Source organism: Aptenodytes patagonicus, chromosome 3 (assembly GCF_965638725.1).
Source record: "Aptenodytes patagonicus chromosome 3, bAptPat1.pri.cur, whole genome shotgun sequence".
Lineage (NCBI taxonomy): Eukaryota > Metazoa > Chordata > Aves > Sphenisciformes > Spheniscidae > Aptenodytes > Aptenodytes patagonicus.
This window is the reverse complement of record NC_134951.1, coordinates 39,023,023-39,038,236: the sequence shown is the minus strand read 5'-3', so window position 1 is coordinate 39,038,236 and position 15,214 is coordinate 39,023,023. Positions and strand designations below refer to the sequence as shown.

The 15,214-nt window shown below is 37.1% G+C and overlaps 1 protein-coding gene across 3 annotated transcripts in view; it reads left to right on the top strand.

The window, feature by feature from the left end:
- The window catches only part of PHIP (PHIP subunit of CUL4-Ring ligase complex), a 121,452-nt gene that overhangs the window by 74,925 nt on the left and 31,313 nt on the right, over positions 1-15,214 (top strand). For all 3 annotated transcript variants that reach the window (XM_076333122.1, XM_076333121.1, XM_076333120.1), the window contains 5 exons: positions 6,108-6,248; positions 7,118-7,194; positions 7,946-8,177; positions 11,398-11,517; positions 15,092-15,199. In XM_076333122.1, coding sequence (XP_076189237.1) covers positions 6,108-6,248; positions 7,118-7,194; positions 7,946-8,177; positions 11,398-11,517; positions 15,092-15,199 — 678 coding nt within the window. The remainder of the gene's footprint in view (positions 1-6,107; positions 6,249-7,117; positions 7,195-7,945; positions 8,178-11,397; positions 11,518-15,091; positions 15,200-15,214) is intronic.

Here is a 15,214-nt window from a genome sequence, read left to right as displayed (position 1 = left end):
AGAAGTGAGATGAACACTCCCCCACCCCCAAACAGTCCCCTAATAATTTTCAAATTTTTTATTAAATTTCTTAAATTTTTCTTCAATTTCTTTCTTGTATTAAAAGTGTGTGCATTGCTATCATAAGAAATTATACCGACATGCTAATTTCAATGCTGCAGTCACCAACATTAACTGTGTTTGCCCAAGATAAAGCAAATATTTTTTCAGTGTATGTCCAGTTTTTGTACATAGAGGGAAGAAGCTCTTTGCCACTTACAGTTTTGGAGGTGGCCATTGCAGGGCTCACTGATGAAATACCAGGACATCAGAAATCTTGGTAACTTCTGTTTATCTCTTGGGAATAATAGAAAATGGGCTTCACAAATTAGATTTTAACAGTTACTTCTTGTCTTGAGGGGATGTATTTTGGTGCTGAATTACAGACTTTCTTCTAGTTTAATTAAATGATTGCACTGCTCAAGGGTGGGTTTTTTTTTTCTTTTTTCTTTTTTTTTCCTTCGGCTACTGCCTAGTCAAAAGATCCTTCCTGATAACGTTAATTCCTACCAACTTAGCCTTAAATTTCTAGTTGGGTTACACTCTTCCTAAAGTAGCACTAGGATATAAAAATAGCAGAGTAGGCTAGTTGGTCCAGCATTTTGGTTTCAGCAATTACTTTTATTACATCTTTCAAACAAAGAAACTTAATATGGATGTTTTTGAAAATCTTTTCTCAGAGGAGAAATTTTTTAGTCTCCAAACTTTAAAAGTAGCACTGGATCCTTTTGAGCCCCATACTTTCGTTGTGGATATTTATGCTGTTAAAATCCTTCAGAGCTTAGGAAAACCTTTCTTCAGTTTCTTATATTTATCCAGAGAAGAATGTGTCCTTCATTTATCTCAGTCCCTGGAGGGTCTGTGATCTGGATTCTGATGCCCAGAATATGAGAGGTAACTTGGTAAATCCTTTAGTCACTTCCCACCTTCGTCCTGAGGAAATAGCAGACAGTCATGGTCTCTGCACTTGAGTATGTCAGTAAATTTTCCGTATAGAAATTATTGCTGAACTCAGTAACACTTTCAGAACATTTAAATAAATCCTTCTTAGACCCTACAGGATACTTTTTTTTTTATGGCATCTCAGAACAAAAAACTCATATTCTTCCATAGTTTATTCTTCATTAAAGGTGTCTGTTTTTGCAGGACTCGAGTTGTTGAGAAGTACATTAATTTAAATCCCTTGAGATAAATCTCAGAGGGATTCAGAAATGAGTAGATATCAAATGGGCTTTAAATAAGCAAATTTGCAAGAAGAAAAGGGTGCTTGATCCCAAGTGATTGAGCCTCCCAATTAAATAAACTGCTCAGATTTTAGCGATTTTCGTTGTTGCTTATGGTTAGCATGAGCAATGCTTTTGCTCAGTAGTGTCTGAACAATTGGAATGGTGAATTGGAATTGTCATCTTCTGTAGTGTCCACAATAAAATCAGATAAATACCTGGGAAAAGAAGCAAGATTGACTGCACTCCAAAAACTGCTGTGTGATATTTTTAGGTTTTTTAAAAATAGGAATTAGTAACTTAATTATAGCAACTCTTCTGTTGCTGTTCTTTACAGTGACTGTGTGGCTTTAAATACAAGCTGTGTTAGGTTGAAGATAGAACCGGAAAGTACTGTGTAGATCTTCCTTTTCCTTGAGTGCATGCAGTAGGTCTTGGTACTGATACCTTGTAATTTATATTACAGTCCTGTTGTGAGACTACAGTCCTTTTGTGTTGCATAGTGAATTCTTAAGGGTTTAATGAGAGAATTTATGATCTAGAGGAGATGTGGAACACCTCAAACAAAACACAGGGGAAAACATTATCTTCTAGTAATCTATAGACCTAAGAATTACAGCGTCAAGAATTCTAGAAAGTGTGTCGTTCTACAGTACTGTAAGCTGGTCTGGGAACAGAGTAAACAGGGCTTGTATTAAAACATTGTCCTCGTATGCAAATTTAGTTGTATTCACACCAGTAGGAAATACTAATTTTTATATCAAATTTTGAAATTTATCGGTTCTGTTCATATAATAATGATAAAATAATATTTTCTTCTGTTCCCTTCTAACTGAAAGGAGTCAAAAATACAGTCGTAAAAGGCAAAAGAGGGCAGGAACAAATGTTAGCATTTTGGATTACAAGCTAAAGTGTAGGTCAGTAAGGAAGAATACAGAGCAGCTGTAATTACTTTTTGAGGAGATTCCAAAGTTCTGTTACTAATTTTTAGTCCAGGGTCACTATAGGGTGTGTTAAAAGTAGTACAGAATTGTGGCTCAGTCTGTCTTCTTTAACAATATCTGCAACTTGGATGGAAGTCACATAAGCATTCTGATATTTAAAGTTAGAAAACCCACACCTATCTGACACAGGTCATACTGAGAAGTGTTTGTATGTGATTGCTTGAGGGACTAATGGAGTTGTGTGGGAGAACCTAAAAGCTTGGGTATTTTGACCTGAATAGTATTTAGTATCACTGATCTGCATGTCAAATGAAGAACTCGGTTTCACTTTCAAAGTTGTTGGTGAGGAATAGGGTTTTCTCTAATTATTATTAAATAAAAACACTTTAAAAAAACAAAAACCTTAATGATAGAGGATAGAATGTGGCATTGGAATTTTTATATTTTCAAAGTGGAACTGTATTTCAAATTTTTTTTTTTCAGGAGCATGTCAAAGATGAGAAGTGAGATAAATAACATGCTTAGGTAAATGTTCCCAGTCCAAGTAATTAGAGTATTAGTTTATTAAACTACTGGGGTTACAAAGGATTTTAATAAATATTAAAGAGCATGAAATTTCTGTACGCTACAGGGTTGATACGTTGTGTGTCCTAGTAAAAAAATTACAAAAATGGAAATATTTCTAATTACCATTAAGTGGAAATTATAAGCAGAAATTTCAAAGAATTAAGATTGGAGATTGTTACGGATGGACAAAAGTAAGCATAGGCCTCTGTTGTGACAGGTGCGAATGACTATTGTAAACTAACAGAAACCAGTGAGGAGAGACGTGTGCATTGTTTTGCTGAAGGTAGCTTAGTTGTGTCCTCAAAAGTAGTAATTTTTCCACTTACATGTTATTTAAACACTACTTCCAGGTAAATCAGCAAGATGTTAAGAGGAAAATAATCTAAAACCCAAGAGACTAGTGCTTAGTGTCCGTTATCATCACTGCTTTTGGAATAGTTCTCACTAATTTCTTACACATATGTGATGTGGTAAGAGTAAAAACTAAGTAATTACAAGCACTCATCCAGACTTGAGGAGAATATGGAAGGATGTTCTTTAGCCAAAGAGAAAATGACAGGACAAGAGGCAGTGGGCACAAACTGCTGAAATAAAGTTTTGCCTGAACGTAAGGAAGCACTTCACTGTGAGGGTGACTGAGCACTGGCACAGGTTGCTCGGAGAGGCTGTGGACTCTCCAACCTTGGAGATACTCAGAAGTTGTCTGGACGTGGTCCTGGGCAACTGGCTCTAGGTGGCCCTGCTTGAGCAGGGGGTTGGACAAGGTGACCCCCAGAGCTCCCTTCCAACCTCAACCATTCTCATCAGATTTTGGCCAAGCTGTGTTGAATAGGAGTGATGTTAAAATACATTTTTTGGCAAGATGTGAAAGATGTGTACCTTATGGTCCCTTTTCTGGTCCCTGCTTGAGCAGTGGGGTTGGACAAGGTGACATCCAGAGGTCCCTTCCAACTTCAGTCATTCTGTCATTCTGTTACTTGTGGATAATTATTTGTGCTTTTGTTTTCCTTTTTTTCCCCCATTCTTGTCTTGGCATTGCATCTTTCCCAAAGCAGTTTGTTACCCTTTGGCATCACCATGGCTCAATATTATACAGTGATGTTACTTGCTTTCATGAAGGAATGATTTTTTGGAGGGTGGGTTGGGATGGGTTTTCTCCTCAAACTTTCAAATGCCAAAAGAGAAGAACTCTTTCCAAAACCAAAGAGTAATGCAAAGCACTTCAGGTTTCCAAGGATCCCATAGTTCTAGTATAAGTAGGAAAAAGCTATGTTTATAATCATTTGAGAAATCTCGCCTCTGAATAGAAATGGGGATGTAAATTTTTAGGACTTCTGTTTCTAGAGGGAAGACAGGAGCATTACAATCAGGCTGTAATGTAGCTTCTGCAAAATATGTCCTCAGTATTGTAAAGCATACTTGACTAATATGTTTCATTGGGCTTATGTGATTCCATTTCTATTGTCCATGCTTCCTCATAATGTGTTTCATGATGCTGAGAGCCAGATGGGCTTTATTTTTTAAAAAAAAAGTTACAATTCAGTAACAGAAGCAAGTTGCTGTAACGCTGGCTTTTGTGACCTCTCTGCTTTGGCCGTGAATCTTGAGAGCTTGACGAGAAGTGAGCAGCGACAGAAGGCTTAGGGACAGAAGGCTGTGTGATGGGCTCAGCCACTAGTCTTAGGGCTGCCTCGGAGCTGTTCTGGGTCAGGTCAGAGCAGCTTGAGGAGATGCGGTATGTGCTGCCAGTTTGAATCCAGAAGAAGGAATACCCCAGGTCTCTAAAGTCTTGGGCAATGTTAAAATGCCGATTGCTGAGCAATCCCATTAGAAGTCTCTCTGGTAGATGTGCTGTCGGTGGTAGCTTCCCCAGCTTGAATTCACTGGACAGAACAACAGAAACACAGTGCTCACTGAATAGAGCATAGAGCAGTTTCACGTTGGTCCTATGTGCTTTGGTGAATACTGTAACGCAATTGTACAGGTCGGTGTGCTGGCCTACCCTACTGAACTGTTGCAGTCATGCCTGAAAAAGGCGTGTATCTTCTAACAGGGAGGGTAGGAGAAAAGCTCTAGCTACCAGAGTTCTGCATTTTAAGGAAAATTGTCGTGGCTAAGAAAAAAACAAATCTTAGGTACTGCTGCTTAGCCAAGTTCTAGTACAGTTTTCACCAAAAAGTGTTTTGGTTCTTTTCCTCAAGGAAAAAATTTAACTTCATGAACCAACTTTCATCATACATGACAGGGAAGATCATCTCTTTCCTACAAAAGAAAAAAATCCAAGAGGAATAGGTACAAGCAGTCTGCCCTACTAGAAGGCTCTGATAATATTAGTACCTTTCTGTGGCTTGCTCCAGTTCTGCTTTCTTCATCTCTGGAACTGTTTTTTCAACCATATCAGCACCTAATAGGTTAGATACCTGAGGTTTCCCTTATGGAAGAAAGAGAGCACTGGGGAAGCGTACCTCCTTTTTTTGGCATCTAGGAATGTGTCCAGAAACTATTTCATTGGGTCTGAGCTAGGCTGAAGTTCAAATATGCATGCCAAAAAAATTAGCACAAAACTCTTGAAATGAGATTGTAGCTCTTGATTTTTTGCTGCGGATTGGGGAACTAATACAAGATTACACACTTCATGTTGAGAGCAGGTGTTTGCATAATGTATATTATACAGGAGGAACAAAATCTCTTTATGCTGGAGTGTGAAGTGTTTCTTAATTACAGCCTTATTGCATTCTTCTAAGCTTCATAAGAACTCAGATTCTTTCCAACTGACTCATTCATTTGAACTCTTCCATGCATCATCTTACCATTTACATGCCTTTACTTGGTAACAGTCATCTCTGTATGCTAAGGGATGTATTGCTGTATAAGTCTCTCTTCTAATAGATGGGACTCCTCAGTTGCACAATAACACACTCTGGAGTTCCCTGTAAGAATCCCCTTTCCTCTGATGGCCGTTTTTAGTGTAATTTTGAGCTGTTACAAGCTCTTAGCAGCCTATCAGTAGTTAACTGATATGTACCTTGTAGAGAATGAAGAGTTTTAATAATTCAAGATAAGAATTTTCTATTATATCTGAGAAGAAATTTTAATTATTTCCAGAATATACTGAACTGCTTGGTGCTTACGTTCAACTATGCATGTGGAGTGTTTTCTTCAGCAGATCTTTAGTTTTGGACTTGTGGCCTGTTTTGAATTTAGTGATGTTGAAACTTGTCGCTTTTTGCTACTGCAAAAATTGCTTCCTAGAATATTATTATTAAAGAAAATGCTATGTATTAAAAAAATGTATACTCAAAAACGATGTATTTTGACTTTCGTGTCTTCACAGAACCATTCTCATGATCATTTACTAGACACTAGCGACTCAAGAAAACAGCAAGCTAATCAGCACAACTACCGTACAAGATACGCCGTAGAAGAAACTGCAAGGCCTGCTGAAGAGTTAGAAAATGGACACAGTTCCTCAGATGTAAGATCCTTATTCATGAGGCAATCTTATATACTCCATTTTTACTCATTAAGCTCCTGCTGCAGCTAATAAAACATTGTTTCTAGTGGAAACTCAGGTTACGATTTTCACTGTGCATTTTCTTTAACCTCTTTTAAAAATTGATGTTGAATTAGGTTTTCACATGCTGTTGTGTGTGTTCAGTTTTGGCTAAAAAGTAATTGACAAAAGGGAGAAATGCTCATTTGTAAGGGCATTTTGCAAAGTATGTGTGTGCAATGTTAAATCTTCCCTGTATTTGTGAGCCTAATCAGTATGGCCCATATGGCCTATCAGTACGGTCACTGGCTCTAGGTGGCCCTGCTTGAACAGGGAGATTGGACAACGTGACCTCCAGAGGTCCCTTCCAGCCTCAACCATTCTGTGCTTCTGAGCTACAGTGGAGAAATGAATAATAAGAGTATATAAGGTTCGTACTGGGTTTTTGTTTGATATTAATTGAAAAAATGTGGAAATACCACATTAAAAAGGGCTGGAAATAATTTTCAAAAAGGTAAAGCTAGCCTTTTTAAATGGAGATTGAGGAGCACTCAGGTCTCCACTGGCTATATGTTAAAAAAATGTTGCTCTACACTATGCATCTGTCCAAGCATAGATATTGTCTTACTTCTTTTCGTTTAAAGTCCATTCAAGTAAAGTATCTGCAAACTAAAATGCCTTTTTTAATGACATAAAGCTCTTACAATGCTCTTAAGTTTATAACACATATAAAGCCTAGAAGAGTCTTAGTCATATTGTCATGTATTGTAACTTTTTGAGTTCCAAAGAAAATGCTTTCTTTTTCCCTGTTCTCCGCTCCACCCTCCTACCTCCCCCTCACGCTTTGTTAGGAAGGAGAAGTAGTAGTTGCCAGTGGTGGAACATCAGAAGATGATGAAAGAGCATGGCACAGTGATGGCAGTTCTAGGTAAGTGACAGTATACCTTACAGAGAAAAGTCCTGCTGATAAATTGTAAATAATCTTCTCTGTAAACAGTTAATTAGTAATAACTAAAACTTGCGCACATTTAGAAGAAAAGATGAAAAAGAACTTAAAACTTTCAGGATTTCATTTTCAGCTATATTACTAACTAAAATTTAGGGAAGGTTTCATCCTTGTTTGCCAGAAGCAGAATTGTTTCCGATTGGTTTTGCAGGAGGGTTATTCTTCGCAGGTACACACATGCTTCAGGCATGTGGTAGCAGTTTCCTGTGACTGTCTGAGCTGTGTAACTGCCTCTGCTGACTCTTGGTTTGAAATTAGAGAGCAAAGATCGAGGTAGCTTCAACCGATCCTTTGTTTCTTCTTTAGCAGATTTTTTTTTGTTAACTTCTGGTTTTAAATAGCTTTGAACAAAAGTCCTGAGAACAATATTCAGACTTTAACGTGTGTCATCCTGAACTGACCAAGTGAAAAGTAGATTTACTTCTAGTGATGTTAGAAGTTAAGAAACTTCTTACAAGACTGAATGATCTCAAGGCTTTGGGTTTACTACCATGTAAATTGTAGATAGAATATAGGGTTTTAGGCACTGGTTTTAACTATTAAAATATTGTAATTATCTAGACTGTTAACTATAATCTTGTATTTGGTTGTATCCTATAATCCAATGCACTCTGAATTGCTTTTTAACTTCTGGTTTTTAATTTCTTTTTTTGTTTGGCATATCATAACGTAGTGACTACTCTAGTGATTATTCTGACTGGACAGCAGATGCAGGAATCAATCTGCAACCACCAAAGAAAATTCCTAAAATTAAAACAAAGAAAGCAGAAAGTAGTTCAGAGGATGAAGAAGGACCTGAAAAACAAAAGAAGCAAATTAAAAAGGAAAGGAAAAAAGGGATTGAGGAGAAAGATGGACCATCAACATCACCAAAGAAGAGGAAACCCAAAGAGAGAAAACAAAAGGTTAGATGTTCTTTGTATATTACAGGACGTTCACTCCTACTGTTTTAGAAAGAATTAGATGAATGGTTCTGTTACGTATACAACTTAATATTGTCTAATTTGAAAACTCATCATTACTTTTACTAGTAATAAATGATAATTACTGACTCTTGTAAGTCAAATGATAGATTGCTGTAATGATATACTTTCTAAATATGATGCGTTTCACTTAAGGAACGCTTTTAATGTCCTTAACACCATCTTTTCTCAGGCCAGAAAGTTCCTTTCTATGGATGTATTGAGTGTTGGTATAACATGTGCCTGGATTTTTTCAGCTGTACTGTCTCTCTCCCCACTTAATTGCAATTTCTTTTAGGTCTGCACAATCATGTCATTTTTTTCTGTCAATTCCACAATGTATGATATTTGCATTATGCTTGCCACTGTACTTCCATCAAGGGGAATTTCACTTGATCAGGGTTTTGTTGTTGTCTGTTTTGTTTGCTTTCTAATATAACCACGTAATTCCAGTTTAGATCAGTACATGGAAATTTTCAGTGACTTTTGTTACTTTCAGTGTGTTGTGGTTTTGGGGGGGTGTTGTTTTGTTTTTAATTAAGTGTTAGATCAGAACACTTGGGTTCTTCATTCTTTCTTTACAGAGACCAGAAGTGATCTTTCTGGTAGATGCTAATTGCTTTCATAAGCTCATAGCTTCTATTTTTGCAATACCCGAGGAAACCAACTGTATCATCTAAGTAACTAAATAACTGTATTTTGTTTATGTATAAGATTAGGAGTCCTCAGCATTCCTTAAGATCATTATTTCGGCATTTCAGCCCTCATTAGAAGGTAGACTGACAAAACAGCTGTTTTAATATGCAGGTTGGCATAGTATCAGCTTTACTGTGAATCTTTGGTAAGACATGCAGGATGTTAGGTGTTAGGCTACTTTTTGGTTATTGTCGTTGGTTGTAGTGTCAATACTAATAGTATCTTGGTATTTACACAGTCTGAAATCAGAAGAAGGTATGAGATCAGGAAAATAAATGGTGGGTTTTTTTTTTTCAATGGTTGAAAGCTCTAGTTTAGCTTTTTGTTATAAAATAAGACTGGCTGACAGCCTCGTATTTCCACTTAGATAAAAGCTGAACTGAGTGTTGTGGGAATCTTGCATCCGTTTTGGTCCCAGTTATCAAGAGGCAGGAGGTCTTTGATTCCAAAAATATCAGACTTAGATATTTCAGATTTTTAAAGATGACCTGCTCCATTCTTGGATCACAAGAAAATATTAGGCTGGAAGGAATATCAGAAAATCATCCCTCTTCCCTCTCCCCCTAGGTAGGATTATTATACCTGTCATTCCTGACAGATGTTTGTCTTTGAAGTTTCTTGCGGTGGAGATTCTATCTCCTTACTGGGCAAAGAGCTCACAGTCCTTACTGGTAGAAAGTTCTTCCTGTTTCCTGAACCTTCTTTCCATTGAGGAAAGAAGTTTTGACTATCTTTGTAGCCATGCACAGAATCTTAGGAATTAAGAAAGGAGTAGAGAAAGAATGTCATTCTTCTCTATTAATGCATGGGCTGTCGGGATCTTGAATGGTGCTTACATTTCTAATCCCCCTCCACCAAATCAATCTAAAACTTCACAGCAGTGAAGAAGAGCAAGAAAGGAGAACCCAGGAAGACCAAAGGGTACAGAATATTTTTTCTTTGGGGCAGACACAAAGAGGCTGACTCTTAAAAGGGAGAGAGTTTAGAGGAGATGCGATAAAAAAGCTTTTATAAAACTATGAATGGTTTAGAAATTAATAAGTGCAGAATGATCTCCTTCCTTATTTTGTTACAGTGAGATGTAACACCCAGTGACACAGACATGAAGCTCAAAAAAGAGCCCTTTTCCTATTCAACCCCCACCCCCCAAAAGCAAACAAAAACCCCAAACCACCTGAGCGTGTAATCAGGTTGTGGAACTAATTCCTAAAGGATTTAGTAGTTTCAGAAATTAGACAAATTCACTGGGACTAGTCTCTTCCTGATGGTTAACTGTGATGGCCTGAGTTCAGGCTTGCTTTCCAGAGGGTGTTAAACTGATTATTAATGTGTGACGTTACAACAAAGGAAGATTTTCTGTTTAAAGGCTATTTCTCATTACCTTCCCATAATTCACCAATGAGCTAGGCAGACTTTGCTCTGATGCAGTGCATCAGTTTTTCATAAGACAGACCTGCTTGAACCTGAAAATCCACAAGTTGCTACTATGTCAGTGATTTATTGTAATGGGGAGGTTCTGTTTTGATTTTTTTTTGTCTGTTTGTTTGTTTTTAACTGTGTGTATGCTTTTTCCTGTGGTACACACCGCACTCCTGTGGTGCACTCAAAGCAGTTCCCATCCTGGTGAAACCACGTTTGAATTTGTGCAATGGAGTTAACACTTGGAGTATCCAGTTTGCAGTCCAGGGATCCAGAGTCTTCCATCAGTGGCTATATGGAGTGGATTTCTGTACAACCGTCCAAGGTTGCTTTCTATATGTGCACAAGATGCTGTTAATAATTTCAAAGCAACCTTGCTTGGATGGTTGTATAAAAAACTGCTTTGTCTGGCCTATTAGGTATAGACATGCAGTGTGCACCTAGGACCAGCAACTACAGTGAGCTTCGTTACTTACAAATAAATGATGTGGACATACAATCTGAAAATGCAATTTCACAGCACGCTGTAGTAAATATGCCAGTAGGTAATGTGGATGTGCCCAATCTGGGTCATTTTTCACATGCTTTACCTCTACTTATGTTTGTTAATCTCTTCCTCCTCATTTTGTGGGATTCCTTAACTGGAGGCAGCTGTATAGTTGTAGTGTCTTATGGGCCAAGGCAACTGTGTGAATTTGGTTAAAGAGAATGGCATATTTCAGTTTTACCTTTTTGGGCATGCGTCATAGTTACTGGAGTGTTAATAAATTCAGTCTTTGTTAGAAGAGCCCCACTACCACCACCCCAAAACTAACAAACTAAAAAAACCCTAAAAATCCCACTTAGTTTTTCAGATTATTAATGTTTTTGGTCTTGGTGTTACTGTAAGCAGTTAAGCAAGATTTATCGTCACACTGGCAATAATTTCCTTTTTACATTAAATATTCTTAAGAAATGGCAGTTGATTTTAATAAAACACTTCCCAAAATACAAGGCCCCCCCAGATGTTAGTTTATTTGTATTAATCTTTTGTGTGCATTTTCTTCAGAGGCTGGCTGTAGGAGTTCTGGCAGAAAATGGTTTGACACTGGAAGAATGGCTGCCTTCAGCATGGATTACAGACACTGTTCCTCGTCGGTGCCCATTTGTGCCACAGATGGGGGATGAGGTATTGTAGTTTTTCCCTCTGTGTTCCTGCTTCTTTCAGCTTGTTTTTGCCTTTTTTTATTTTCATCTGTGCATTTTTTCCAGAGATTTGATACCATTTATTATCAGAATATTTTAGGTTTTCTTCAAAACATTCTTTGATCTGGCTAAAATTTACTTTCGCTTCCTTTAGTCTTTCCCATACTTAAAAAATATTCTGCACAGTGTTGCTTTGACTTTTTTTTTATTCCATGCTGTTGCAGTCACGTTCCTTCTTGTACTGTGTTCAGTGTGTTATTTGACACGTATATACAACCTGTGTGAGATACTTTTATCTAGTGAAACTAGTCCTTAGTTGTAGAGCATCTTGTACGCTGAAGGATAGGTAAGAAATGAAATACAAATTTAAGTTGTTTGGGACTTGAAGTAAAAACCAGGAATTAAACCTCTGGGGGAGGGTGGTTTTTTTGTGTTGTTTCTCTTTTAAATTCATTTGTTCTGAAGAAAATCTGATACTGTCCTTTTCACTTGTGTTCCTGATATCAGAAAACTTTTGCTGGTCTCTTACAACAGAAACCCACAAGAAAAGTTTTGTATATATATGTATTTTATATGAATTAGACTGTGAACACTTTGTAAACATGGCATAGATGTCTCAAAATACAGTAGCAAAAGGACACCCACCAATTTTCTACTTTGAAATATATAGCATGTGAACATTACAGTGAATTGTATGAATAAGTAGTATCCAATAGAAGGCAATCTTGAAAATCAGAGTCTGTGCATGTTTCCTAAAATCCCCTCAGGTTAAAATAAGAGGAAATAGCTGGCTTATGCTGTAATGTGTAGTCTGTTGGCTCTTCAGGGAGCAGCGTGTTTCTGAGGTACTAAACAGGGTTCTTCTATAGTTCACACCTTCAGAATGCAGTTGGAGAAATACTTGATGTGGTAACAAAGTTGATTAACTTTGGTCTTGAGCTAGAGCTGTTTGTAGGTACCCCCTTAGAAACTGAATTGGAAGCAGAGGTTGCATGTGCAAGCAGTTTTGTTTTTACTGGATCACTTCACTGATGCAGTTCACAGCACAGCTATGCAAAAATTACATCGGCATTGCTAGTGAGTGAGGGAAGGAGCACTTTAAGTCGAGAGTTGCAACTGGAGAAAATGCGTATGTATTTATACCCTCCAGCAAGCGTGTTTTGGAGACTGTGCCGTTCAAAAGATCAATTCCAAATAAATATATTTGGTGCCTGATACCATCTGGATACAGGGAAGCAGCCAAGGATTTATCTGTACCATATTACCCGGGAGACTTTAACATCGTGTCGGTTTAGTAAGATAAACTGGTGTGTTTGGTTTGGCACCTGCTGAACAGCTTGTGCAATGTGTATTAGGAATATCTAAGTAGGATGCATTCTTTTGCTGAAAAATGTTTTATATTGGTGAACAGGAAATTTCCTGTCCTGTGCCTAGAAAGTAGGACTAGTCACACCAATAGAGAGTATGTTTGTAATCAAACTGCTCTGTCTAAAATTCCATCTCTGATACTTGCCCTCCCCAGATTTGCTTAAGATGTGAAAAGAAGCTATTCGTCTGGAAAGTTATTTGTGAGATCCACAGAAATAAAAGATCGGTTTAATTAGAGAAGTATGATGAGAAGAGGTCTCGTGTGGCTTTCAATGTTTTATAAGATTTGGGAGGAGAGATATTTCAAATTCGTTCTTACAGCTGTACAAACAAGTAAGAAAAAACAGTAATGCTATATTTAGTTATACTCAGTGCATAAGAATAGCACGTACCATCCCTTTTCCCTTTCTGAATACTGCCATTTACAGACCTTTGTCATGTGTCTTGAGGAGCAGTGGAAACATACCAGAGAGATGGGACTGCAGTTTCCCTCTCTGAGTATCAAAATACAATGCATATTCGTTGGAGCATTCTGCCATTAACACGATAAAGAACAGTTTTGTCTGGGTACTATAAGAAACATGCAGAAGCAGGAATTTATCGATAAAGATTAAAAATACAGTTTCCTGGAAAAAGGCATAAATTCTTTTTTCCACAGATAATCTTTCTAATTTGTTCTTCTGACAGAAGATGCAATGCTTAGAGCCATTTACAAAAAAAGTGTCACTTCTGTAAACAGTGGGTTGAATTTATGTAGAGGTTTAGCAGAAACAGTAAGTGTAGGAGGAATTGTTTGTAGCCTGTGCCACTAAGTGGATTTTTTTTGTTTTGATTCACTGGAAGGTACAGGAAACAATTGTCACAACATTGAAAGTGTAATTTAAATTGGTATTATTTTAGATCTGTCTCTCAGTAACCTCTGTTCCTTTTCCTGCCAGTTAGATTCAGACAGTGCATAGGAGATTCTCACTGCTTTCATGCCTTCTGTAACTACTGTGCGTTTTTTTTTCCCTATGAGGATATTGTGTATGTCGAATACTCTGAAACACAGGAGTTGAAAAAAAATTGTGCCTGAGTCCTTTTCCATTTAAAAAAAAAAAATTGCCATGTGATATTAAGAAAGTTCAGTAACTGCTAATGTAGAAACTTGGCAGACATTTATAATGTTTTATGATACAACAGTTTTGGAAAGCATGTGGAAATACAAATATTAGTGTGTTTATTTGTATAAATGTATTTTAAAACTTATTGAGGGCTTTTCACTCTGCTTTTTTTGTTGTGTTAGACCTTTACATTTAAGCTATTGTTAGCCTATTTGATGGAAATCCCACGTTTATGGCTTGGGGCACTTTTAGAGGATTTTTTAATTTGGAATGCATCGTACCTGGAATACAGCTGTTTATCATATATTTATTCTAATTAGTTTGAGGAACCTCTGTTTCACATTTCAGATACATTCCTTGAATATATGTTTACGGTTTTCAGGTTACTACTTCATTACAGTGATGGTTTATAACAAAAACATTCATCCACATGGTGTCATATACAACAGGATCAAAGTAAAACTAATAGACTCTGGATGTCTGAACCATGGAAATTTATAGTGGAAGGATTTGAAAATTCTTAATAAGCTCTTCAGATGTCTGTTTTCAGTTTGTTCATGTCTTTGTTAGGCTGTTTGGTAGTATGGAATCACATACCAAAATCTTACCAGAACAGTGACAAACAGCTGAATTTTTGTTCTAGAATTTTTCTTGTTCAAAAAAAATACTATTAGCCAGATAGTGAATTTAGTGATACTTGATTGTCATCTTAGGGCTGTCCTACAGTGATGAGTAACGGGGTGGATTAGTGGAATTTGTGTTACTGTCATTGAATTGTTCTATAGTGCGATGATAAATAGAGGTTTTTGTTACTGATTTTGTTTTGGTCTCACATGTGTAGTTTAGGATATTTTGCTCACAAGGAAAATGGTATTCTAAATCTTTCCTACTTTTTTCTGTAAATGTTTCTATGATACCAGCCTTAATTGTCCACCACTTACTTTTTGAGAACCTGTGATTTTTGCGGGAAGACAGTGGAAAAAAGTTGATGATAAAATAGAAAGTATGCACGTTTTATGGCAGCAATATCCTAGCATTTCAACTCGTCAAAGCCTTTGTTAGATAACTCTCACATTTCACTTTTAGGTCTACTATTTCCGACAAGGTCATGAAGCATACGTTGTAATGGCTAAGAAGAACAAAATATATAGTATTAATCCTAAGAAACAACCATGGCATAAAATGGAATTACGGGTATGACTTTCATTT